The sequence below is a fragment of the Melanaphis sacchari genome, unplaced genomic scaffold (genome assembly GCF_002803265.2).
Source record: "Melanaphis sacchari strain LSU unplaced genomic scaffold, SCAv2.0 Contig159_pilon_pilon, whole genome shotgun sequence".
NCBI classification, from domain to species: Eukaryota; Metazoa; Arthropoda; class Insecta; order Hemiptera; family Aphididae; genus Melanaphis; species Melanaphis sacchari.
Window position 1 is genome coordinate 970353 of NW_020270721.1, and position 26208 is coordinate 996560.

At 27.5% G+C, this 26208-nt stretch overlaps 1 protein-coding gene across 5 annotated transcripts in view; it reads left to right on the forward strand.

The window, feature by feature from the left end:
• The first annotated feature begins 1082 nt into the window (after positions 1 to 1082).
• The window catches only part of LOC112592139 (protein quiver), a 30187-nt gene continuing 5061 nt past the window's right edge, over positions 1083 to 26208 (forward strand). The window contains exons 1-4 of one of the 5 annotated variants that reach the window (XM_025336134.1): positions 1083 to 1301; positions 9964 to 10080; positions 18280 to 18327; positions 22272 to 22418. In XM_025336134.1, coding sequence (XP_025191919.1) covers positions 10062 to 10080; positions 18280 to 18327; positions 22272 to 22418 — 214 coding nt within the window. In that variant the 5' untranslated portion in view covers positions 1083 to 1301; positions 9964 to 10061. The other 4 variants (XM_025336130.1, XM_025336131.1, XM_025336133.1 and 1 more) reach the window with 4 other exon arrangements.

Consider the following 26208-nt stretch of genomic DNA (forward strand, 5'->3'; position numbering starts at 1 on the left):
TTAACCCATTAGAATATATTGTCATTAACGTAAAAAAATATATTCTATCATCAATTTCATTTTTTAATTCTCAGCTGGTACCTACTTATAATAACTTATGCAGAAATCATTGTGTAATTAGTAATAACTTATAAGTTAATACCAACGAACAAAAAAAGATATGAATGATATTTAAAATATTAGGTATACAATATTATTTCATAATATGTTTCCAACTTTTATTAACTTTTACGAGTTATGAGTAAATACTGTGGAACTGTGTAAATTGGACCATGGTTATATATATATATATATATATATATATGGCTTAAAAATAAAGTAAATTTAATGAAAATGTCATTTTTTTTACCTATAATAAACACCTAATAGCATGTGTAATGAAGGAAAATTTGTCATTCCGTACAAATAAATACATTCTTATTTTTTATTTTAATCACAACAAGTCAACAAGATAATCAATAAAATCGTTATTTTTCGCTAAAAAATTCAATTCTGTCGTAATTTGAACTTCAAATGACTGTAAATAAAAAAAAAATTGGGCCAATGCATGTATGATAATTATATTTGCTATTTGTTATAATAAAAACACGTTTAAGAGCCAAAAGAACTTGTATTAATTTGTCAAGCTTTTTGATTAAGAAAAAAATATTTTGCTCCTCCTCTACACAACCTAAAATTCTGACTACGCCATTGAATATTATTATCATTTAACTTAACATAAGTTCATTTAATTATCTTATACTCTTATTATCTATAAATATAGATAATATTACATTGTAATACCTATATATTATATAAATGGTTTTATAGTGGGTCAAATGAAATATAACATTAAAATTATTTATGTATCATGCGTAGTACATTATTTTTTATTATGATGTACTGACGATTTGTCAGCCACAACGAGAACAAATTAAAAAAAAAAAATTAAGGACACCCTACAACGTCCCATCCGCCTTGAGCTAATAGAATAAAATTGCATACCAATCATCATATTGTGATGCGCACACAACAATATTACTCCAATCTAACACACGCTTTTTACGACGGATATATTATTATGTGTTACCATAATATGACATTACTCGTCAGTTTTTTTTCCGTAGTCATCGCGTACTCATCATATCTACACTAAGTTTGTCGTCTAATCCACCGCAAACGCGTTCGCGTACAAAGGTGTATACGCGGTTGGTTCGATTCGATTTGATATTATCGATCAAAATATAATATTATATTTATTTCGACGGGATGTAGAGTTTTCGCACAACGGCAGTCAGACATATGATATAAAATTATAACTGGTAAAAATAACGTTCGATAAAAAGTCTTATATGCACGTGGCCTATAAGGTACATTAGACGTCTCCCCGGTATTTTTTGAGTTGTTAACCGCTTGATACTAGAAATTTTAAATACAATTTTAATTTGATCATCTTTAAAGATATTTAAATATTTACCAATAGATTGGCATTGCTTACGGTTTTTATTTTTTAAAGTAAATGAAATTCTAAATTCGTGTATTTTATTTTTGAATATTTTGTTCAAATAATATTCTAAAAAAGCATATTATGAAATGCCTAATCTTACAGTGTAAACCAAAAATTATCAGTGAGACGTTGCATCTATTAATACTTTTTTACGCTCATTCATTTATCGTGTAAGATATAACTAGAGATCGCTGCAACAACACTATTTGCAAGATTATTTAGCGATAATGATAGGGGAAGAGGTGGTATAGTGAAAGGATACCGCCACATTAAATTATATCGTTCTCGGTTCGATGTCTTTTCACGCATCTTTTTCATTGAAAAAAAAAGTCCAATAAAAGTTTAATGCCACCTGCACGCACCACTGAAATAAAAACTAAACACAAATTAAACCTTATTAGTTTGCGTATTTCGATTCGGGTTCGGTGAATTGCGTCCTAGAAAATAAATGTTGGTATTAACTAGGTAAACTACGTCCCAGTTATATTTCACTGCTAGGTGAATTGTGTCTCCAATAGTTTTATTGATACTTGATATTTCCCAATATTTGATAAATACTTCTTCAGATAGTATACAACTAATTTTTTTGTTCAAAAATAAATTCGTCGGAAAATAAGAAAAATAAAAAATTTTAATTGTCTGTTTTAAGTTTCGATTTCATCAACTTTTTTTTAGATGATATAAAACGTTGGGACCGTAATTTGATATCATGTAAATCTAATTTTAACTATGAAAATAATTTTTATATAGTAAATTAACCTTATAAGAACATAACCATTAAAACCAGACTATAAACTATTAAATCGATAAAAAATTATTAAAATATTTCATCAAAACCATCGAAAAATGTACATGCTGTATTAAAAAATAATGACATAGAAATAACAACAACTAAGGATGTGATATTATAATTAAAATAATTATTCATTATGCACGTATAATATATATATATTATACGTATATATAACCTATATATCTGTTTGCCAAAATCTCTCTGTTTTGAGAAAACAATTCACTTAGTTTTAAGAAAATGACACGCATTTCACATATAGGTACCAATTTTTTCTTGTAACTGGCAGTCAAAATAAATAATAATATTAAAAATTATACTCATCACCTTTTGATTTCCAAACAAACGTAGACCTTCTATGCATTACGTCTTGTTTCTACGGACATGATTTGTATTTATATAGCTATTATATTTTATTTCTTTTCCTATTATATTTTCACGTAAATAAAGTAAAAAATAAACTAAAAATTATTATAAAATTATTATTTTTTAGCTCTATTGACATACAAATCATATTCAGTAAAAACTATGAGTAGTGAATATAAAAATGAAATGAGCGTACATTTATTAGAAAATGAAAAATTTATAATTATTAATATTTATTTTATAAGTGAGTTCGTGAAAAAAAAACATCAAACAAAACCAGTATTATTTTCTGGTATGATTTCTCCGAAAAATCTGAAACACATATTTATTACATATCATATAATTTATTTCTTCCGACGTCTTAATTTCATAAATTAAAGGAGTTTACATGTTTTTCAATAATTATTCAAAACATGGCTAAGTAATATAGAAATTTCTTTTTCAGTACTAGAAATTTAAAGCAATCATTTTTATTTTACATATTCAGCTCTTTTTTCCTTTGAAGTCCATATTTTGTTATATTTGTATTTTAAATATATATTTCGTATTTTTTTTTTTTTTTATTATTATTATTTTAATATTGTAAAAAAAAAATGTAAAAAATATGTGACATCGAGAATAATATTTTATACGTACAATATTTTATATTAATTTTCTAGAAATTTAAAAAATAGATTAAAATAAATAAATATAAATAATTAAATAATATATCTACCGTGTGTTTTCCCAATTTTTTGTGTGTTGCGAAAAATATAGACAGTCGATAAGTAATACGTTGAATGCAGTCAGGCGGTCAGTTAATGTCAATTCATTTATTTTGTCTGTTAGTATCTTATATTGTTTCATTTGGTATTGATTAAATTAATATAATATTCTAGACTAAATACAGTTTTTTTTTTTTTTTTTTATTGTAAAACTTAAATTAAGAACGCCTTATTTAATAATAAATTAATTTTAATTTTTGTTTTTTTTTTTTTAATGAAAAACAAAATATTTTTAAGAGCATATTTTAGCATTTTAGCATATTTTTAGAACATGAAGTCCCAAGTCCTAGTAATAATACATCATTATTATGGTCTTTTAAAGTTGCCTTAGAACCGTACATAATACTATATTATATTATCATTTTGCTGATAAGTTAAAGAGCGATGTTTTTATTTCATTTTAAATTAAATTGAACGCCATTTACTTATGATTTTAAAAATATAGATTTTCTGAGAAAAATGTCTGACTACTACGCTGTTTTTCTCGGTATTAAGTCCTGACGGGCACGGAGAAAAACCACCCGGCGACGCGACGTCAATATGTACGGATTAAACATCGAACATAATAATATTTTATTACTATATAAAATGTATGCTAAATACGCATAAGTATATCATATTATAAAGTAAATACGTAAATGCTTATTAAATATTGTTTGGAAATCATAATAAATAATTTTCAATAACTAACCCTTCTATACGTATTATTATTTACTTTAAACTTGCAGAATGCTATATTGCTATACTGAAATAATTGCAAAAACTTGAGTAATAAATATTAAATAATAATTATATTATTATTATTATTATTATTATGTTATAATAATTTCAGTTACAGCTTCCGACAATATCTGATAACCTACTTGTAAATATTTTGTTTCAATTAAAACGACTGTCATTGGTCATCTCTTGTTGACAAAATATTCACGTTTATTAATTTCAGGATTCGCCCGAAATATTATGCAATATGCATCATCATGTCAGCATTAGTATAAAAGTGTAATATCATCGATATATTGAAATTTTTGTCATTTCTATTGAAAGAGACGATTATCTGAAATTCACGCATTTTCCTTTCAATTATTGAATTCTCAAAAATCTAATCAACACTGCGAGATACTTACGTAGGCAATATTTTATTATGGCAATAATACACAACGTATTTCAATAAATTTTGTTAAAAATTCGACGTAAAACTGTAGAAGCCATAACAGCAGACAATAGTTTTTAATTTTAAAAAGCATTGGGCTATTGCAAAACGTTTATGATACTGTGTCAAAAAAGACTCAGATATATACAATAAGACTTTTCTTTCGAAGAAATAAAAAATAAATTCATATTTCTATAATTGCTCAGTGAATATACTATAATGTGATTGACGGAAACTGAAAAAAAAGTTGAGTAGTATATAATTTTAATCGATACTAGATATACCTACTTAATATAGTGACATTTGAGTATTATTTTTTCTTAAATTTTTATGAAAATTGGATGTGTCCGATTTTTTAACATTCACTATTTTATCATTAAAAGTATAATCAATGGTCATAAGATCAATTTATCATGGAAAATACAAACTTAAAAAAGTGGATATTAATAACAATATTTTTAATGAAATTATTAAATCTATTTTTTTGAACAAATCTTAAATTATATAATTACTTACACAGTTCTCATGTACATGTGTATTAAATTAAGTACCTGATAAAAAATATAAATATAAAATTAATATTTCAGACATGCTTTTAATTTAACTACAAAAAAAATGAGAAAACCCTAAAAAGTTATAATTTAAATTATAAAGTTATGGAGAGGGGGAAAAGAATCTATCTATAACGTTAAAGCCTAAAGATTTAAAGAAAGATTATTTTAGAAGAGAAAATTTAAGATCGCTTAGTAAAAAATGTTTTACATGGATCAAGTTGAGAGTCGAGGACCAGTTTACTAAATTTACTATGTCTTTATGAAGTTAGAAAAATTTTAAAGATGCGAGTTTTTAATAATTCAGCTTTTTCTTATTCTGTTTAAGGACATATACATCGTTATTTTTTTGATTGAAAGGTTAACAGATATGATACAAATAGCTTATCTAATAATTGCCATCTTTAGATTACCGTATACTTAATAAAGAGATTATATAAATCATATTTTCGAAAGATTGCAATTAATATTTAGTAATAATATTCTTAATTTTATTTTCCAAACTATTGTATTTGTATTCATGAAAAAGAAATCTGGTTAGTGGCTCTCACTCTGTGAATTGTATTGATAAGTAATGTAATATTTTGAAGAGTTAAATGAGGTACAATAAAGTATTAATTATTTACTTTCGTGGATGCCGAAACAGTTGTTGTATCAAGTTAGTTAGATTGTTTACTACTAAACCTATAAGTAGGTATGGTCTGTAAATTTCCGTGTTTTAATATTTTTATTTTAATAGATACCTAAGATTTGAACATTTTTAATGCGAGGTTTCTCATACGTTTTTCTTACAATTATTTAAAGACAACACTTAATTGTAAGTTAAATCACATAATATTTTTATGGCCGTTTGAAAATAAAACGTCAATGCTATTAAGTATTTATAGAAAAAATAACGATTTTTTTTTTTTTTTTGTGTTTTTTATAATAATATATATTTTGCAGTGATAATGAATAATTAGGAAGCAAATTGATAATTTATTTTTCAATTTGGTACATAATCAGTCTGATGTATCTTCAGACCTTTTGATTGCTCCATTGTATCACATGAAAACAGAAATAATAATTGGTGTTGACCATCTTATGTAGTGTCGAGTACGAGTATACGAGAAAATTTGCGCTGTGTACTGCGCTCTCGCATACGATTTACGATTGACGTCGTAAGGATATTGCGATTGCACAACAACTGCACATTATACTATAGCACTAAACGCATGCACATATATACATATTACTATCATTATAATATACACACACTAATAACGTACAATACTACCGCTATTATATTGTTTACCGCTATCACTGCGCAACATATAAAGGTTTTAATGTTTAATTTATATAAGTTTAGCTGCCGCTGAACCTAACGTTTACTACAATATAATAATGCACTTTATGCCATAGCCCATATCTTGTATACAGTTTAATTAAATAAGGTCCAAACACCACAAACGATAAAATGTTAATTGACTTTAGACGCCCGAAACATCTCATTAGTTGTACAGTATATTGTTATATGTATGGGTATGTAATGTACAGATAGAATTTATGCCACCATCACCGCCACCGCCGTTACGCCAAATTTTTATTAGGTACTTCGATCTAAAAGCGAAAGTAAAAGTTATCGTTACATCTTAATCGTATAAAATGTTATAATATATTATGCATGCATATACAAGTTACAACAACTGCATCATTGCAGCTGAAACACTATTAAATATTTTATCATGGTTTTTTAAGTTTTATAGCAAAAATAAGTTAAAAATATGAAGAAGGTATATATTATAATATAAATATAGTTATCCAAGAACATTTGAATGGCTTCAGTTACCAATTAAAAAATTACAATACTCGGTTATTACCAGAAAACAATTTTTTTGGTAATTTTCCGAAAAATATTACCAGTACTTCACCAAATGTATGGCAAAATAGACGAATTTCTATTAAACATTTGATTCGTAGTTTAAAGAGTTTTGTGATAAGTAAGGTAGCAACATTAAATTGTAAAAAAGGTGTAGAAAAACAAAAAAAAAACAATAGTCTTTGATCTCTTTGCTGCCATGAAATTAAATAAAAATAATAATCTTCGATCATTAATCATAATACGTATTTAATCGCACGTATCGGCCATTATACTTTTTACAAGGATCACAATTATTATTTGTATTATATTCTTAAATTCATAATTTTGCACGGTAAATTTATAAGACTAACATAACTATTTATAATTATGAAAAAAAAAATATTTTGAAAGACGTTAATCTATTTTAAAATAATGAATGTTTTATGTTAAATGTAACAACTTCATAAAAATTGTATTATATTATATTTTTCATAACTTAACCTTCCATGTAGATTGTAGGTATTGTAAAATAAGCTGCAGATTATGAATCAGATTATTTTTATAAATATTTGTATGCTTTTAAGTTGTGAAATCTTTTTTAAAAGCATAATTTTGTTCTTTAATAATCGTGTATATTTTCAAATCTGTGTATTGTGTAATTAGATTTAAAATAAAATATATGAAAAGAGTGGTATTAAATAATTTTCAAAGAAAATTTGAATTATTTTTAGGGTTAAATCTAAATAACAATACGACCAGGTTTTGAAGAAGTTAGCCACGATTTAATATTTTATAGATAATTGAAAACCGTATTATAATTCAAGATAATAATTACCTATATATGACGTAAATATACGAGTACCTATATTATCATAATAAAACAAATCTACTTTTGACCATTCTAGTATACTAGAACACTACAAAGTATCAATAATTTTTTTCCCGAGGTCGACCTTAAAATGCTTTTAAATTGAACCATATTAATGTATATTATATATTTCTATATTATATAACTTTCCAAGATCCAACTAAAAAACTCTCAATAAAGATTTTATTATTATTTATCATCTATGATACCAACTGCATTAGTATTAGATGTAATTTTTACGTTTGTTGAGTTATAAAGCTCGACGTCCATTATAATGGACATTGATTTTTTTATTATTATTTATTAACCTTTAGTGTTGGTATCTAATATTTTTATCTCAATAGACATTTTTAAACACGTAAATACGTATTAATAGGTATCTAATAAAATTGATCAAACGCTTACTTCCTCTCCGAATTCTCACTAATTTAAAGTTGTATGATTCTAATGTAGGCTTTAGAAGGGTTAAAAGAATTTTTTACTGTAGTGAAAATATTTAAAAAGTAAAAATTACTACGGGTACCAATGACCTTATAAGCTTATAATAATAATTATTGTTCATATTATATTATATTAGATTATATTTATTAAATCTCTGGAGGACGAGCATAAAACAATGATGATAAAAGTATAGTGCTTTTTAAATAGGTGGATGAAAAGTGAGTCTCAGCTCTTATTCTATCTATGTTCTAAGATGATGGAGTGGTGCTTATCATAGGTGGTAATTAGGGGGTGCTTGGGGAGGCTCACTCCCCCTCCCTACTAAACAAAAAATATTGAAAGTTCTCCCAAAATTATTGAACATTTTTCAAAGTATTAAATAGATATCTTTTTCGCAACAATACAAAGAAAGATTTAAGTTCCCCCCTAAAATTCAATCATATATCCGCCTATAATAAGCACTAATTATTCTCTATTAACTAATAAGATGCATTTTTTGAGAATCCAACTCAGGACATTACTATAAATAACATTAAATATCCTGACGATATATATGAAATAATTAAGTACGGGAATTTAACACGTCATGAAGTATAAATTAATAATTATATAATATTATACCTAATATTATATAACATAATCCATCTCAAGCGTACATTGTTTAAATATAAACAAATAATAATAAATATAAATTTTCAGAATTATAGCATTAAAAAGCATTAATAATACTTTAAGTTTAAAATAAATTAAATTCTTTCACATAAATAACGATAAAAAAAAAAATACAAATATAAGACATCATCATTTTATTTATAAATAAATCGTATAACTGAACGCTGATAGATGTAGATATTTTAACATCCAGTTTTTTTTTTTTTTTTAATTTAAACTATTGGTGCATTTTAATTTTAAATTTCTGTTAAAATAAAAAATTATCATTACATTATCAGTATTTAAATTTTTTTTTATTTTTTTTTTATTTAACTTTTATTAAAAAGTAAATAAGCAAATGAAATACATTAAAGAAATATTTTATTCTAGATACTATTTATTGTACAGAAGTGATTTTTTTTTATGATAGGAGTAATACATTTTTAAATATCCTTTAAATATCAAATAAGGTATCCTATGATGTTATACATATCATGTGATACATCACATATGGCTTCGCATACTTGCATATTTTTTTATATTTTTAACATTATTTAACATTTTCACGTTTTTTAACGAAAAAATCTAATGGAAGATTAAGTACCCTTCCATCACGCCACTGCTTTGTGCTCTATGATATCCACTATTTTTAATGATAAACAAATTTTTCTTGTGATGTTTTGAATTTATTTCTTATATAATATATATTATAGCATCTACAGTTACTTATAAGGATGATTTAAATTTAAAAAAAAAGTTTGTTTTGCTATAGGATTTATAAAGTTAAATGATTCAAAAATATGCTGCTCACTGATCAAGTATCTATGTATATAAAAATATTCCAAAAAACAGAATTTGAATAAATTAATTATTAAAGGAAAAAATGAGGGATGGGCATGGTCAATGAATCACTCTGTATATACTACACGCACACACGCGAATACATTATGAAGGATGAGAGTGGGATGGTTTTGGCACGGGGAACGTAGGTCTACGCAGCAGCGGATCTCTACGGTGCTATTTTGTGTACTTAGGATGCGATTATCCTTTTTATAGCCGGACCCGTTGAAGAAAGGGCGTCATCCTGCCGCCATCGCCACCACCGTCACCGCCAAACAGTCTACCCGCCACAGCAACAGTATCCTGAGTGGAAAATGCGGTGGACAATTGCAGGTAAAAAAAGTCTAGAATACATTAAAATAATTGCCTAAACTGACACATAATTGTATAATTTAGTATAGAGTTATACGCATGTACAATATATTTTATGTTATAATGATATTACGATAACGGGGATATAGTTCAGCGATTTTAATATCATTTAGGTGTGTGCAGATCGTATATCATAATATTATTACATTACATAACCTCGTCAACTCTCGAATCGTTCTCTCTTTATTTCACTATCGTACAGGATGCTCCGTAAATCGGATTACGTTCATATATAATATAACATACGTATAATGCTATAACTCAGTATACGCTAAAGTAGCATAATATAATAGCACCCGCCGTTTATAATATATATAAATATATTATAGGTTTTAATACTTTGATACAGACACGTTCATGTGTAAATAATCATAATATATAACAAGGAACTACTATTGATAGGTCTTTTGCCAAATTAGTTTCAAAACAATATACTCTCGTACAAGGAAAATGATGACGGTAGGTGCCGATGTACGATATTTTGATTACGGTTAAATAAAATTAAAGGTGATATGGGGACGGAGTATTTTATTTTATTTTACAAATTAATTTTGTTTTTAAAAACAAATGTGATCTTTCATTTTATAATAATATTAAGATATGTTATATCATGTGCGCGCGGCATCGAACACTTTTTGTGGGCTATTCACTTTGTGCGGTACCTATTGGACAGCGCTAAATATATCATGCAGACGTATATTTATAAAATATGTACATGTTATGTAGAATATCACTGTCGTAGTCTCGAGACGAGCGTAAATGGTCGTGAGGAGAGGGTAAGGGGTTGGCAACAGTTTATAGACTACGCATCGAAATCTATCACACATATTTCATAGGCAACTTTCGCATCTTGCTAGGAAAACACATAATATAAACATATATATATAATATATATATACATATTTATAATTCACAGTTTTAGTCAATTGCATACCGATATACGAGAAAAAAATTTAATTTCATTCAAAACAGTCGTACCCCCCTCCCACTCCCACACGAACAACCACGCGCAGAGTGCAACGATTAATATGTGTTATAAAAAAGACTTATCCGCGGCAAAAGAGGTGCGCATCGGCTTGGCGCCCGGTCAAAAATTACAGTCTCCGGACGGACGTTTATTTCTGGCTCGGAGCGTGAACGGATACACGACGATAGACTTGTGTGCGATACGGTTACACAAGCACCGCCGTGGTGGAGGCACAACGACGGCGTTTACGACAGTGTATTTAATGTTTATAATGATATTGTATCCGACGATTGACGGCGGCGTGGTAAACATTACGCAGTGACTCGTCCGAGTCAGCAGCGATGGTGTAGTGTCCGTCCGTCCGTCTATCTATGTAAATGATAACTCTATTACATTATAACACAAAGCGTGTTACCGTGACGTCACTGCCTGGTGGTTTTCAAAAGTTTGAGGTTTGCAAACAACAATCGTAATACCGATGATAATGTTTTATTACGCGTGTCACACGATAACGATGCGAAAGTCCTCCGAAATGTATAGCGATAACGCTGGCCAGTAGGTACGTGCGAAACAATTCCAATTACGAATTATTATTATTATTATTATTATTATTATTATCATTTATAGTTTAAATTTACTGTAATATATACACACTTCGCCTATGCACAGAGTGATTTACTAGGCATGATCACTCCCTTTGTTTGTCTTCGATACCGCAGCAGTTCAAAGTCAGGCCAGGCGTGATGGGTACTATAATATATACCAATGGAATTCACTATACTCTATAAAATAACTTATCCAGCATGATCAGTTCCATTATTTCTTTTAATAACGACTTCATTTAAATTTTTTAATTTTTGGAATTATTATAAACACACAAAGACCAGATTTTCAAATTCTTGTGTTTTTTCGTATTATACTTAGAGTGTCTCATGGAGATACAAACTTTTATTTTATTTTTTAAACGAAAACCTCCCTTATCTACTTAAAACTATTTAGTGGATACATTTTCAGAAAATTTTGTCGTACCGAAATCAATATTCAAACGAATTAATAAGTTTAAAAAAATAATAACAAAAGAAACCATCTAACAATTGTGGTATTATTATCTCAAACTTAACCGTAGTAATTAGAATCTGCTTTATAATAGTTACTTACTACAGTCTACAAATACTGTTCATAATAATTATAACAGTTATGTTATAAACTTATAAATTATATTATAAGTTTTAAGTGCATATATTTGGAAGTACAATTTTTCTGAGTAATTTATTTAACAAATCGCTTGTGAACTATTGTGGTTTGAATTTTAAATTTTTCATATTTTTTCACTATAAAAAGAAATATTTGTACAATAAATGACTGATTAGGTTACAGTCATACCTACATCATATGTTAATATATTATACTTTATAATGTACGATATAGTTTATGATTTTAGGTATTTAGCTTATTGTAAGTACCTATGTGTCTATTTATTTCCATAAATATACCAAACTAATTAGAATTAACTTCTCATACGTAAAAATATCATCATACTTAAAACTTATATTGGTGTAACAACTTTCAACTGTGCTTAGACATTTTCTATAGGTAAAATTTTAATTAATTAAATTTAAAAAAAAAAACAATTAAATTACATTAATAAATATTGTATCAAGTGTTTTTTGTGAGTTTGTAGAATATACGTTTTTTAGTAATATTAAAAATGTATACCTACGCAATTTATAAATTAATTCAAATTTCTTCCATTGAAACATAAAGAACGTTGTAGTACCTTCGATTTATTCCGATCACGCTATAAATAGTATTACCCGCATGGCCCATCATAATATATTATTATGTATCGTAAACATCTAAAACGATTTTAGCAAATCTTAAATAAATAAAAACATTTCACAGTAGTTTGTCTTTTGTAAATATTAATTATGCGTATAAAGCACACGTGGCATAAACACAAACGATAAACAAAGTTAATTTAACAAGTGGGTACCACTCTGCTATACTGTATAGCAGAGTGGGTCATTTCAATAGATGTGTAAAATTTGAATTTAATAATACATCATAGCATATGAAAATGATTCTGATCGGACATGGTACATCACTAAAACAGTCTACATGACTAAGGCGTATATTTCATGATTAATGTTTTTAAATATTGCTATTAAATAATTTATTTTACTATTAGTATAATGGTAGTGCGCGATTTAATAAAAAAACATTACATTTATTATATCATTATTAATATTTAGTATTAATATAATAATGTTAAACATTCGTAGCATATTATATTATAATTGTAATAAACTTATGAGTTAATATTAAATTACCACAAAAAAGTGCAACTAAGTATAAATATGTAATATCTTAAAATCAATCTAAGTATTTTTACAATGTTATTGCATTTAGTAAAATTCATAATGTACATAAAAGTTTTAAATCCCCCTAGAATAATGTTTTAAATTAAAACACAATAATAAACATCATTATTCATTGTTTAAATATGTAATTTCGTCCAAATCTGAAATTTTCATGTCTAAAATAATTATGCTTATACATTTTTTAGATTTTTTTTTGGTACAACTGTAAGTCTATGAAGTATACTTACCTATAAGAGAAATCTTGTACTAAATTTTGAAATTTTAGATATAAAAAAAAATTGTTTGTATATTTTTAACTACAAAATCATTTTGATGAATTTAGTCAAAATTCTAATTCTTAATCTTGATAATAAAAAAATATCGTGATTTTGTATTTTAAATTATTTTTTTAATTGATAAATGAAACATTTTTGATGAACCTTGTATTAAAAACAAAACATTTCAAATTTTTTACTTAACAATACATTTTTTATAGACGTTTACAGATAAAAAAATAAGCGAAAATTTCAATTGTCCATAAATAGCTCAAAAAGAATAAAACTATTTGAAAAATTATACCATATTATATATAAAATGATAATATGAATACTTAATGAAAATTTCAAGTTTTTATAGTCATTGTTTTTTAATTATAACAAAGTTAAGAAATTAATACTGTCAATATCTGGTTTTGCGTGAAAATTCCCGTTTTCCCTTAATTTTTTGTTTTCCTTTGAAATTTTGAAAAGTACTGAAAATTATAAACATTTAAGCCCCCAGACTCAAAGTACCACTAAATCCGATTTTTTTCTAGAAACCACAAACATTTTTCTGCCTCAAAAAATGATGAGAGACAAATAAAAAACATACATCATTGTAAAATCAATACATTCTATTATCCACTCAGAACCTAAAAATAAAAATAATAATCTTTGTTACAAATACAAGAATGCCATCTCGTTGTTTGCAGAAGCATTACGCAATTTTTTTACTGACTGGACTGGAAAATCTCATCAATTCTGAACAAACGTTAACAAATGTATAAAATATACGTACATAAAATACATATGAAAAACATGAATCTTTATAATTTTTAATTTATGACTATACCTACTCAGAAAAAACTTTGAATTTTCAATTTTTATATACGCACAATAAATATATAAGATTATAATATTGGATCTAATATTTATTACACTTAACTATTTTTATAAAACATTAATGTTGATAAATTAATATAAGTCACTTAAATTAGAAATTTTTTTTTAATATTCAAAACAGGGTTATAAATTTTCTATCAAAAACAAACATTTTGTAGTTAAATACTATAACTTACAAGTTTCGAATACGTTTTTTTGAAAAACAAAAACTTCAAACAGAACACGTATAATAATATGACGTTATTAGATTAATAATTAAGGATTGATTTTGTTATTATTACGTGTGTGAAATTATACATTAATTATTTTACTACATTACACTACAAGTGCATCTACATTATACGAACTCATAATACACATGATTTGCATAAGACAAAATCTGTGAAACAATTTAAAAAATTTAAATATTGATTCACTTTTTTGCAATATTTATTGTATTTTTAATACTTTGGATTTCAGTAAAATTGATATTAACACCTTTGACACTAAGAAAAACACGACTTATGTACATATAATGCAATATTTTCGTCTAATTATACAGAGTAATTCACAAAGCACAGTCATCCCAATGTTTCCCTGAATTTAAACAAGTTCTAATTTTAGAGTTTTTTAGTATAATTATTAAAGTTCATATGGATTATTATGCAATTTAAGAAATCTTATGACGATGGGTGTAAATTTTGTGAAATTCGAACGAGAAGTTTCTGAGTTAATTAATTGTATGTACCTACTTTGTCGCCCATGACATTGATTTGGAAATATGGTCTTAAGGTATATTTAAAATGTTCGAAAATTAGATTTTGATTTACCTAATATATTATTTAAAGAAATAATGTAGATCAGCGTGCTTGGTGCATCATACATCAATACAATATTTTTATAACACTAAATAAAAAATCGATTTTAATTGACAGTAAATAAAGATAGGATTTATATTTTCTTATAATCATAGGCGTGCTCAGACTTTTGAGTCAGGTATGGCTAAATTCAATTTTACTACCTCCTCCTCCCCTCTCATCAGGATCACACAAGAAAAATATTATGCCTATGGCCAATTAGTATATCTTTAATCGTGTAAATCTATAATTTTTATTTATTTTGTAATCAATTTTCTACAGCTATAACGCCTTATTACTTTCTTAAATACCAATTACCCACCTACGAATAAAAAAAAGGCTCAGGTGGAGCTAAAGCTCAATCAACTCTACCCCATGCGCACACCTATGCTTAAAATTCTTTAAATATGACTTTTTTAAGTCATTCAAAATAGGCTATACCTATTATATTCTCTTAGTATATTATGCTATATAAAAGAAATATTAAAATTATTTATTTTAAATTTATTTGGTCTACAATAATCTTTTAAATTTATTTTATTTTGTTTATAATGAAAATTAATCGGTGCATAAAATATAGTACGTACAAATAATATATAATAAAATAATTAATTATTTTTTTCAGAAAAACAAAAATATTGTTTATTTATTCACAAATATTCTCTAACCCCTAAAACATATTTTTATGCACAATAAAATTATTTCTATATATATGAATCATACATATATCTTACTCCCATTTAAATGCACACATTAGAAATAAATATGTAAAATCATAAAAATCCTACTTCTAATAATAAATAACAAAAATTAAAAATTACCAAGATTATTTAAAAAAATGTTTAAATGCATATGTAATTACTAAAGTGGTGCCTGAGTATTACCTATGGTACCTAAGCAATTATTTATTTATTATTTTTTTTTTTTTTTTTAACTCAATAAGTCAAAATAAGTGTCCACGTAACTTTTAACTTTTAAACTTTTAACTATAATTACGTAGACTTATCCTACTGTTTAAATTATTAACAATTTTATACTTAGATACGCAAAAGGTGGTTGTATAAATGTCGTTAGATTATAATTTCTAAATTATTAATATTATGTGACAATGGTGTACTCAGCAGGAACTAGGGGAGTCTCCGATGCGGATCCTCTTTCCTACTTGAGTATTCACACACGTCTCAAGTGATCAATATTTCATTCGATATTTACATTTAAATATTATTTAACGATAATACATACATAAAGGTACCAAACACGAGTGCGTACATTATTTTATAGTCCCGAATGTTTTACTAGGTCGCTAGCGCAAACGAAAAAGCGTACATTATGCTGAAGACGACCCTCGACCGTGCCGTCACGACGAAATCGATGTCTTTTGTGACAAATGCTTTTTCGGAAAGAATAATATATACTACGACTATTTTTTAATATATTATTACCTGCATGCATAAATAGAGGTACCCATCAAATATCACATTATACATTGTACGCGGACGAAATCACGTCATTAATTTAAAATAAACGTGTACACACACATACATATTATACAGAGTGATACAGCAAACATGGTCACTACTGTTTCTTCTTAAATTTGTTATCGGTATAAAATCATCACATTGAAACGCACAGAATCTTTTCAGCGTAATGTAATAGTATAGAATAATAACTAGATCAATGGGTTAGGAAGATATGAGAGATATAGTGATTTGAAAACGTAGGTCCAATAATAAATCTATAGAAGGTATTTTTTACTTTTGTAAAACCATTTTTAAGAACTTGGTATACACATTTCAATACCTGAAAAACTATTCAATCGAATTTTGAATTGGGTACATCGACATTTTCAAAAAAAAATATCCACTAAACGATTTACAGTAAAAAAGGGTGTAAGAAGAGATTAAAAAAAAATAAAAAAAAAAAATAGAATTTTATATTGCTTTTAAGTAGCACAAAAATGTCAAGAATTTTCGTAAAAATATAACTGCGTTTAAGCGCCTCCCCCCCCCCACATATATTATTTGAAAATTCCAAACATCTGGATTTGAACAAATCTGAAATAGTATTCGCGAAAATAAAAAATGTGCCGAGTGAGGGGTGCGCCGGCATGCTCGGTAATTCACTCTGTATATTATTTAATATAACAGTACATTATAATATTACGCGTGTACGACGTTCTGTAAGTATTATTATAGCATATAAGGTACGTTCGCGCGTGTTGTGTTCTAAGGGCATACCGTGTACAATATTATACGCACACGCACACACGGTCAAATAGAATCGGCGAAACACGCGATGACATTAATAATAATAGTAATAATAATAATAATAATACGTATTATGGTAATCGATTTCGTACCTAATTCAAACTTACATAACTGTGAACGGTGAAAAACCGACCCAGAGCCCGTACACGAGGTGCATTTGGTCGTTTCGCGTTTCGCGTCGCGTCGTTTCGGAGTTTTTTTTTTTGTTTGTTTGTTTAATTTAACCAAAAAAGTATAAAATTATTGTCATCTAAATATATTATTTTTTATTTATAAATATTTATATATTATATATATATTCATTTCAACATATATTATAATATACGTAAACAATACTAACAACAATAACGATAATAATAATAATAATAATAATAACAATAATAATAATAGCAATCATGATGATATGATATTATTATTATTATTATCATCATTACTATATGTACGTTTATTTGATGACGCTGTACCTATGTATTATACCTGCCCACTTTTGTTGTTATCATGACGTATTGTTTGCGCGCAGAAATCCGCGTACCTGTACTTAAACTTGTGTGTGTTTCTTTTGTATTTCAGTTGTCGTGTTGGTTAATATATCGCTGTCCCGCGAGGAATGTTTTCCCCGTGAGTAACAAACAAAACATATTATTATTATTATTATTGAAATTATATATATTTTTTGTGTCACGTTATTTTTATATTAAAATGATTCAATACACTATTTAACCGGTACGACGGACAAACGGTATCACGTCGCTATATACGTATCATAACTGCAAAACACGTACCTACTATACGTACATCGCGATATTCGTCGGTTACGGGCGGACTTTGATTTTTTTTTTTTTTTTTTTTTAGTTTGTTTTTTTGTAAAATCGTTTTCGCAAATAATTATAACATTATTCTATTCCATAATATGTTCGCTTAAACGCTGTACACTCGTACCTACCACTGTTTTAACAATACAATTAATATCGTCATACGCCGTTTTACTTGGTTTCTGTTTACAGCGTAATATAATATTATCGTTTTCGTTCGAAACTCCGGTCATGGTATTATTTCGTTTTTCGTCTTTCTATCGTATAATACGTACATTTGTATCTTCCGACGTTTTGTCAACCGTACCCATGGCGTGTACGATGTAATGCACACGTAAAAAATATTATACTACATATTACTACGATATCGACCCGAATGAAGGACCTTAGAATAATTACTGTCTTACTCGTTATTATCACGCCCGGAGTCGTCAGTACTAGTACGGAATGTTCAGCATATCAAGGTAGGTGTGCGACGTAGTGCAACCGAATAATAACGTATTATATTGTAATATAATAATAATTTTAATAAAATAACAACAATATAATAATCGTGTGAAGTAAATAAAAACGTACGCCGTGACGAGTGCAGCTGACCTTTAAGTAGTGTATAATATATCGCGAGTACAAGTACAATAACGTACAAAAAATAATTACCGACTGGTAGTAAGCACGTTAAGTGCACGCATAGATTTATTACCCAATATAGCTAATACGAAATGCCTATAAAGGTAAATATAGCACAGGGTTATGCCATCTTCTCCGATGCACTATAATGTAAACGTTCTACGGTGTACGGTTGAGAACCTAATATAATATTGCATCAAACTACAATAATAATATGATTCATCATGATGTTATATCAAACATTTAGGGCTCGAACTTTAAAATGCTTTAAAAATCACACTAATCATGCGTGCGACCGTACACTCATGGCCGGTTTTAACATACGTTTGGGCTCGAGAACAATAATTACCTATTTTAGGGATCCATAAAATATTGGTAGTCCGTACATTTTTTCATTTTTTTATAACTTACGACTATTTCCTTTGAACAAACTATTTTTTCTTACTTTTTTTAGAACTAGACTTAAGTTATGTCGATAACTGATATCGATCACGTCGAAACTGTCAATTTCAGAACACATAACCATTGAATCAGTTAATCTTTCTTATAAATTGTTTGTTTCGTACTTGTTTTTTTTTTTTTTTATACGAGCTAGTTTAAAAAAAGCTGTTATAAAAGCAACATCAGGTATAGGTATAGTTGAACACATTTTAATTGCAGTATAAAAAATTGCGAAAATAGAGTAGGTAATACATTTTTTCATTGAAAATCTTTCAAATGTCTAAACATGTGTAATCTTTCGTGTCATTATAATATGATAGTTAATTTAACTCCCAATATTTTTATTTTTTAATTGAATTAATTTTATCTTTATCAATTTTTTTTTATATAACAAAATAAAATTGTTTGAATTTTTACAAACTGCATCTGTCTTATAAGTATTTTGTATTCAATTACATGTAAATAAATTAAGGACAAAAAAAAAATTATTTTTATGAACTTATAAATTTCAATTAATTAATAGAATTTAGCCTTTAGGTATGGTTATGAATTATATAAAATATGTATTACTGTGATTAATCACTTTTTATAGTCAATACTATAAAATTAATACGAACTATTAGTTCGAAGTACATACAATACATATTGTTTGTCATGAATTCATGACATGACCACAAAATATTAAAAGTTACAATCGTTATTTCGAGTTTACGAAATTTTCAGTCACATTAATACCTCCTAAAATGTATAATAATCCTCAATTATGGTCTAATTAACTTTTGATATTTGATTCATCAAGTCTTGAAATTAATTTATGACTTAACTATATAGCAATATTCGTAAATTAAAAACTTAGAAAATAAAATAATTTTAATTTAACAAAGTTCGAGCTCTATATTTTTTATAATAATTAATTTTACAATTACTAATACCTTTTATTAAAAACTAAAAACTGTTGGTTGATTATGTTTGTTTCTTTTTTTTTACTGCTTGGATATTTTATATCATTTTAAATCACTTGTGAGGAGGTGGTTTCTAACAAATTAACATTTTAATCACAACTCTCTGTCCACTTCTAAATTTCCACAATAATAATTTAATATACGTATCTCATACTGCTAACAATTTACCTACTTGTCACTAGTAATAATTATTATTATTTATAATACGTCATTTTTAAAAATAAAATAATGATTAATGATATTAATAAGTTTGACTATATTGACGACTGACGTCCATCAAACCTCTGCAGACCAGCGAATATATTTTAGGAAAATGTTTAATTTAAATAGATTCCTATTTTAGATTCTGAGCAAAAAGACGAATATATTAATACAATAATGTTTTTTTTTTATTCATTAGGTAAAATTAAAAATTCTTAGTACCTTTTTTTTTTTTTTTTTTTTTTTTTTTTTTTTTAATAATCAAGGAAACAAACAAAAATTTAAGAAAAAAACGATATATCTACACATATTCAATTTTCGACAAAATTGATTTTTTTTTATCGTAACTCGAAAAAAAATAAGCCCAAGTATTTGAAAGTTTCACCATATTAGTTATCGTTTAATGATAATTTTCTACACATAATATAATTTTCAAACCATTTTTTCTAATAACTTAATAGTAAAATTAAAAAATATAATACAAAATAAGTTATAGACTGATAGATCGTCTCTGCTCAGAATTATTTTTCGTTTATAATAATAAATCATTGAATTCAAATTTAATTACATCCATTACAGTGATTTTCACTTGTACGGCAAAGCAGTACTCACTTGCTTACCTTTTTATTTTCACTCTTAATGAATACATAATTAAAAATAATGATAATATTTATAAAGAATTTAAATTTCTGTATACTTTTTATTAAATTGTTCACAATAATATTTTTTAATTCAATTTTAATGAAATATTTCGGAAAAAAATATATTTAATGTTTTTTAATTTTTGATTATTTAATGTTAAGCAACTTTCCAGTTTGCATTGCTGAAAATCTACAGATAATTTAATTTTAATTTTCGATATAAATATATTTCTCACTTTAAATGAATTAAATTTTTAATTTTCAATGTTTCAGTTAAATGTATAAATACATTTAATTAATTTAATAATTCTTACTAAATTAAAATGAAAATCCTACTTAACGTCGTTGAGCACGATCTCCAAAAATATGAATCATGTTTAATTGAATGTTGTTTTAATTGGATATCGAAATATTTCAAACTTTTCTTTTACGAGCACAATGAAACACTTATTTTTAGCTATACTACGCCAAACGAATTTTTTCGCACAATAATTTCGACTTTGACCAACTGACGTTAGGTGCAAACTTGAAATTACAGAAGTTTAGGAAAAATGTTAAATGATCGCATTAAACGAATCACAATAAACCGCAATTTGCGTTTAGTGGTTAAAACAATATAATAATCTTGTGATGTGCATGGTTGATCGTTGATTTCCGCATAACATTTCTAGAACGATATTCGCTGGTAACTGATGAATGTCACAATAATAATAATAATACGATAACAATACTGAGTGCGGTGATATGCAGTTGAAAATCTAAAAAAAAAAAAAAAGAAAAAAAATTAAATTAAAACTCTTCATCTCCCCGTCCCGTTTAAACCGTTTGTATTGATATTGGTTTTGTTTTTGTCATGCGATCTCCTGCGACGCCTTCAGCTCGGTCCATTTACTGTTACGAATGCGACAGCGCCAAGGACCCGCGCTGCAAAGATCCGTTCAACTACACAGCCATGCCTCAAGACCAACCGCCACTGGTCAGCTGCAACGGATGTTGCGTTAAAATGGTGCGATACGTGCGAACGTGTAAGTATAAACGTTACTTTACGCTTTTTTTTTTTACCGAACGGTCTGAACAAATGTACAATGTACATACATAAATTTGCACAATAAATTATTTTTGTAGTAACAATATATTTTACAATAATAAAATACGGGTATCGTGACTTAATTTTTTCTAAATAGCTTCACTCGAGTACGTATCTATCGATAATTTTTTTTTTTTTTTTTTTGTTATTATAGAACCTTCAGAGTGGCAAATTTTCACATGTTTTTCCACCGTGCCTTTATCGATTGTATTTCGCCGATATTTCTCAAGCGCGTATTAAAATTTAAATTCATGGTTGTTTGTAGGGGTGATACAGAGCATTTGTCTTAATGGTTTTATTATTTTAAAAGAACGATCCAAACTTACAGTTGATAGCTGTTTTTACTAAACTCTCTCCCCCAGTCCTACTCGAGTCCTCTACGTTAACCAGTTACTACTTACCATTAATAGTTTGTCCTTTACCGCATTAAAAAATTTCAAAACGATTTTTTTATCGGATATCAACTCGATTCACGTTATCACGATGAATTGTAAAGTAGCCTCAAGTCCCATAATTGATCAATTATTATGTATTTATATACATTAGTACCTAATATATTGGTATCGAAATCGGAGTATTTTGAAACGATCGATTCGAGTATGAACGAATATTTTTTTCTCAGATGTGTTTCCACGCAGTCAAACACTAAATTGTATCTGTAAATATATGATGTTAATATAAATAGTACACACATAACTATAGTACATTGTCGTCGCACGATCACATTAGTCACGCACATGCAGGAAATGAACCGAATGATGGCTAATTAAATTGACACCCTTTTTTTAAAGTGACGGCCCAGACGTCGGACCACAGTTTATAGGTTCTTCCGGTAGTTTAGATAGTTTTATTATAAAAATTCAAACACATTAGAACTTATATAAACAAGTTTACTCTACCTCGGTCAAAACTCATTTTCCGTGTCAAAGAATTACAAACATTTAAATTTTAAATATTTTACTTTCCGTAAACAATTTGCTGAAATTGAAAAAGTTCTCCGACGCGGGCATAACAAACTTGTTTATGTATTTTGTGTTTAAAATAAAATCAGGGAAAGTACTTGCATTTTTTCTTTCATGCGTATAACTATTTTACGTCCATAAATTGGTTTTGAATATTTTGATGTACTGTAAAAATGACATGCGTATTTAATGTAAATTATGATTAAGGAATTGTGATGGTTTGAAGGGGGGGGGGGTAACTGTATGTACTCAATCTACAGACATCAATGAACAATTTATTACTAATAGATAACTGTAGTTTAGATACAAAAGGGGAAGTAACGGATGAGAAGGGCCTGAGACCCCCCCCCCAGATCATCGACCTTCCATCAAATAGAACATATACAAAATATTGAGATAGGTATAACGGCTTATAATAAATTAGTCATTACTTAATTACGATAAATTAAATAAAACCTTATAATAACGTTTAAAGTAGAATTATCGGTGTATAGTTTTAGTTTTCAGCTTAGTATTTTCACAGCAAAATCGGAATACACCGCGACCAATAAGTTTAACAAAGTAATGTGTCATATATATACATCATATTATAGTAAGTTTCGGGAGATGTTTAGATACACTAATAGTAATCTACTATACAGTACCTACATTATGAATGAGATGTTAAAAAAAAATGTTGTATGCTATTTTTTTCAACTAGCGATTTTTTACTAGGAAGGATAATTAATTTTTAACCCCTGGATTTACCAGTATGTGAAATGCATTTTTCTACGTAGCTTATAGGTAAAAATCATAGAAAAAAAAGAAAAAACTATAATTTTTTCTTCTATCGGGATAAGCAGCTTACTTCGCGAATACAATTCTTAAAGTAGGGTTGTACCCTATGAAGCAGCTTAGTTCATTAATGGCATTAAAATTAATACTTAGTAGATAAATGCAAGCACGTCATTTCAGTTGTTGGTGCTTGTTTGCAGGTCATTTTTAAAACATTATATAGGTTAAAGCGATTTATTAAATATGTATAAGTACTAAACACTAGGTGGGTGATTTGAAGTATAAACAACCAGGAATGATATTTTTAGACTTTTTTCTTTTTGACATTTTGATCAGATTTATTCAATTTTTATGATTTTTATCAACATGTTTAACAATTAAAGATTTTTTTATCATTAAAAACAAGTGAAAATGCACATCCCCGCTTCCCACCCCTCCAAAAAAAAAAAAAAAATGAGGCATCCAGATAAACATAACATAATTATTGTCGTACAATAGAATATACATAGGGAAATGTATAGTTTCATTTAAAAATTCCAATCAAGCCACTACCTAGTGCCTACCAATAAACAATACAAACATAACGACTTGTTTTACATGCAAAAAACGTAAGTAGGTAATGTCTTTACACTACCCCAGAAAAACGACGCGTCAGCAGAAATTTTCATGTATATTTACCTATTATTATTTTTATAGATACCTAAATATATCTACATTAGCTGTTTAACGAGACACGTATTATTTAAACGTCTCGAACGTTTAACAAGCCGCTTAAAAAATCACGAATATACTTTTTTTACAACTAAATTATTAATATTTAGGTGTTCGATCTAATATAGTAATTAATATTGCTATTATTACATTTATACACAAACCGCAAACGCTATAAACAGCGTAGGTTGGCATAGTTTTTTTTTCTTTTAAATACAAGCGGATTTTATAAGCTATAGTAATAGGTGTAAGGTTATTGACACGTGTTTGGGATTGACTGCACTTGCGAGTAGATACAAAATGAAATTGTATATATCTATCAACAAATATTTCGGGTTTGTCATTTTTCGCCCAGACGAATAAACCGATATGTCGTCTCCCGTGGTTTTACGTGCGTGCAGGAGACGAGTGTGAGGTGAAAGAGATGTTCAATTGCATTATAGACGGAACAAACTTTTTACTTTTGAACAATATTCGAGTATTCGACGAAGAGCCTCAAATGTATATGTGTACTAGAATCTATCGATGGCCAATGATCAACGCGAATATATTATGTTTTGTACAAATTGCTACGTGACGGACGAAAACTTTCTCGTGTGGATCACGTAGGTATTTCAGGTTTATAGCTGTTGAGAAAAATAACGAAAATAATATGCTCTACGAAATTCCACGACGTGCTTTCACGTGATTGGGCTTATTGTTATTTCTATAATATAATAATAACATCAGCCTACTACAGTCTGCTCGATGCGTACCTACCTATATATATATATATATACCTGCAGTATAATAATATGTATAAAAACTCATTGAAAATAATGTGGTACATCAAACGGACAACGGATATATTTATATCAACAAAAATGAATGTCGCGACACCGATATTCGTCGTCTTTTTCGTGCACGCGTGCACAATAATATGTAATTTATCGAAATCTGTTTCCGTTACGAGCTATTACAATACGCGATACACCGACTGTGCGAGTCCTGCGCGTACAGATGGCTGCGCTACAATACTCGGAGGAGTGATTCACCAGACGTACTCAACCCCTTATTTTATGTCAATAACGCAAATAATACGGTTATACGAGACCAGATTTGTGAAATATACTTAAATATCATGTTGCTAAATTCTTGAGATTTTTCGTACTTGGTACTAGATAGGTATAGTTCAAGAAGTGTCTTGTGGAGACACAAACTTCCGTTTTTGAAATGAAAACTTCAGTTTTTAATTGTGAATCATTTTCCGGATCTTTTATCCCGAAAACGTTGACGTAATAA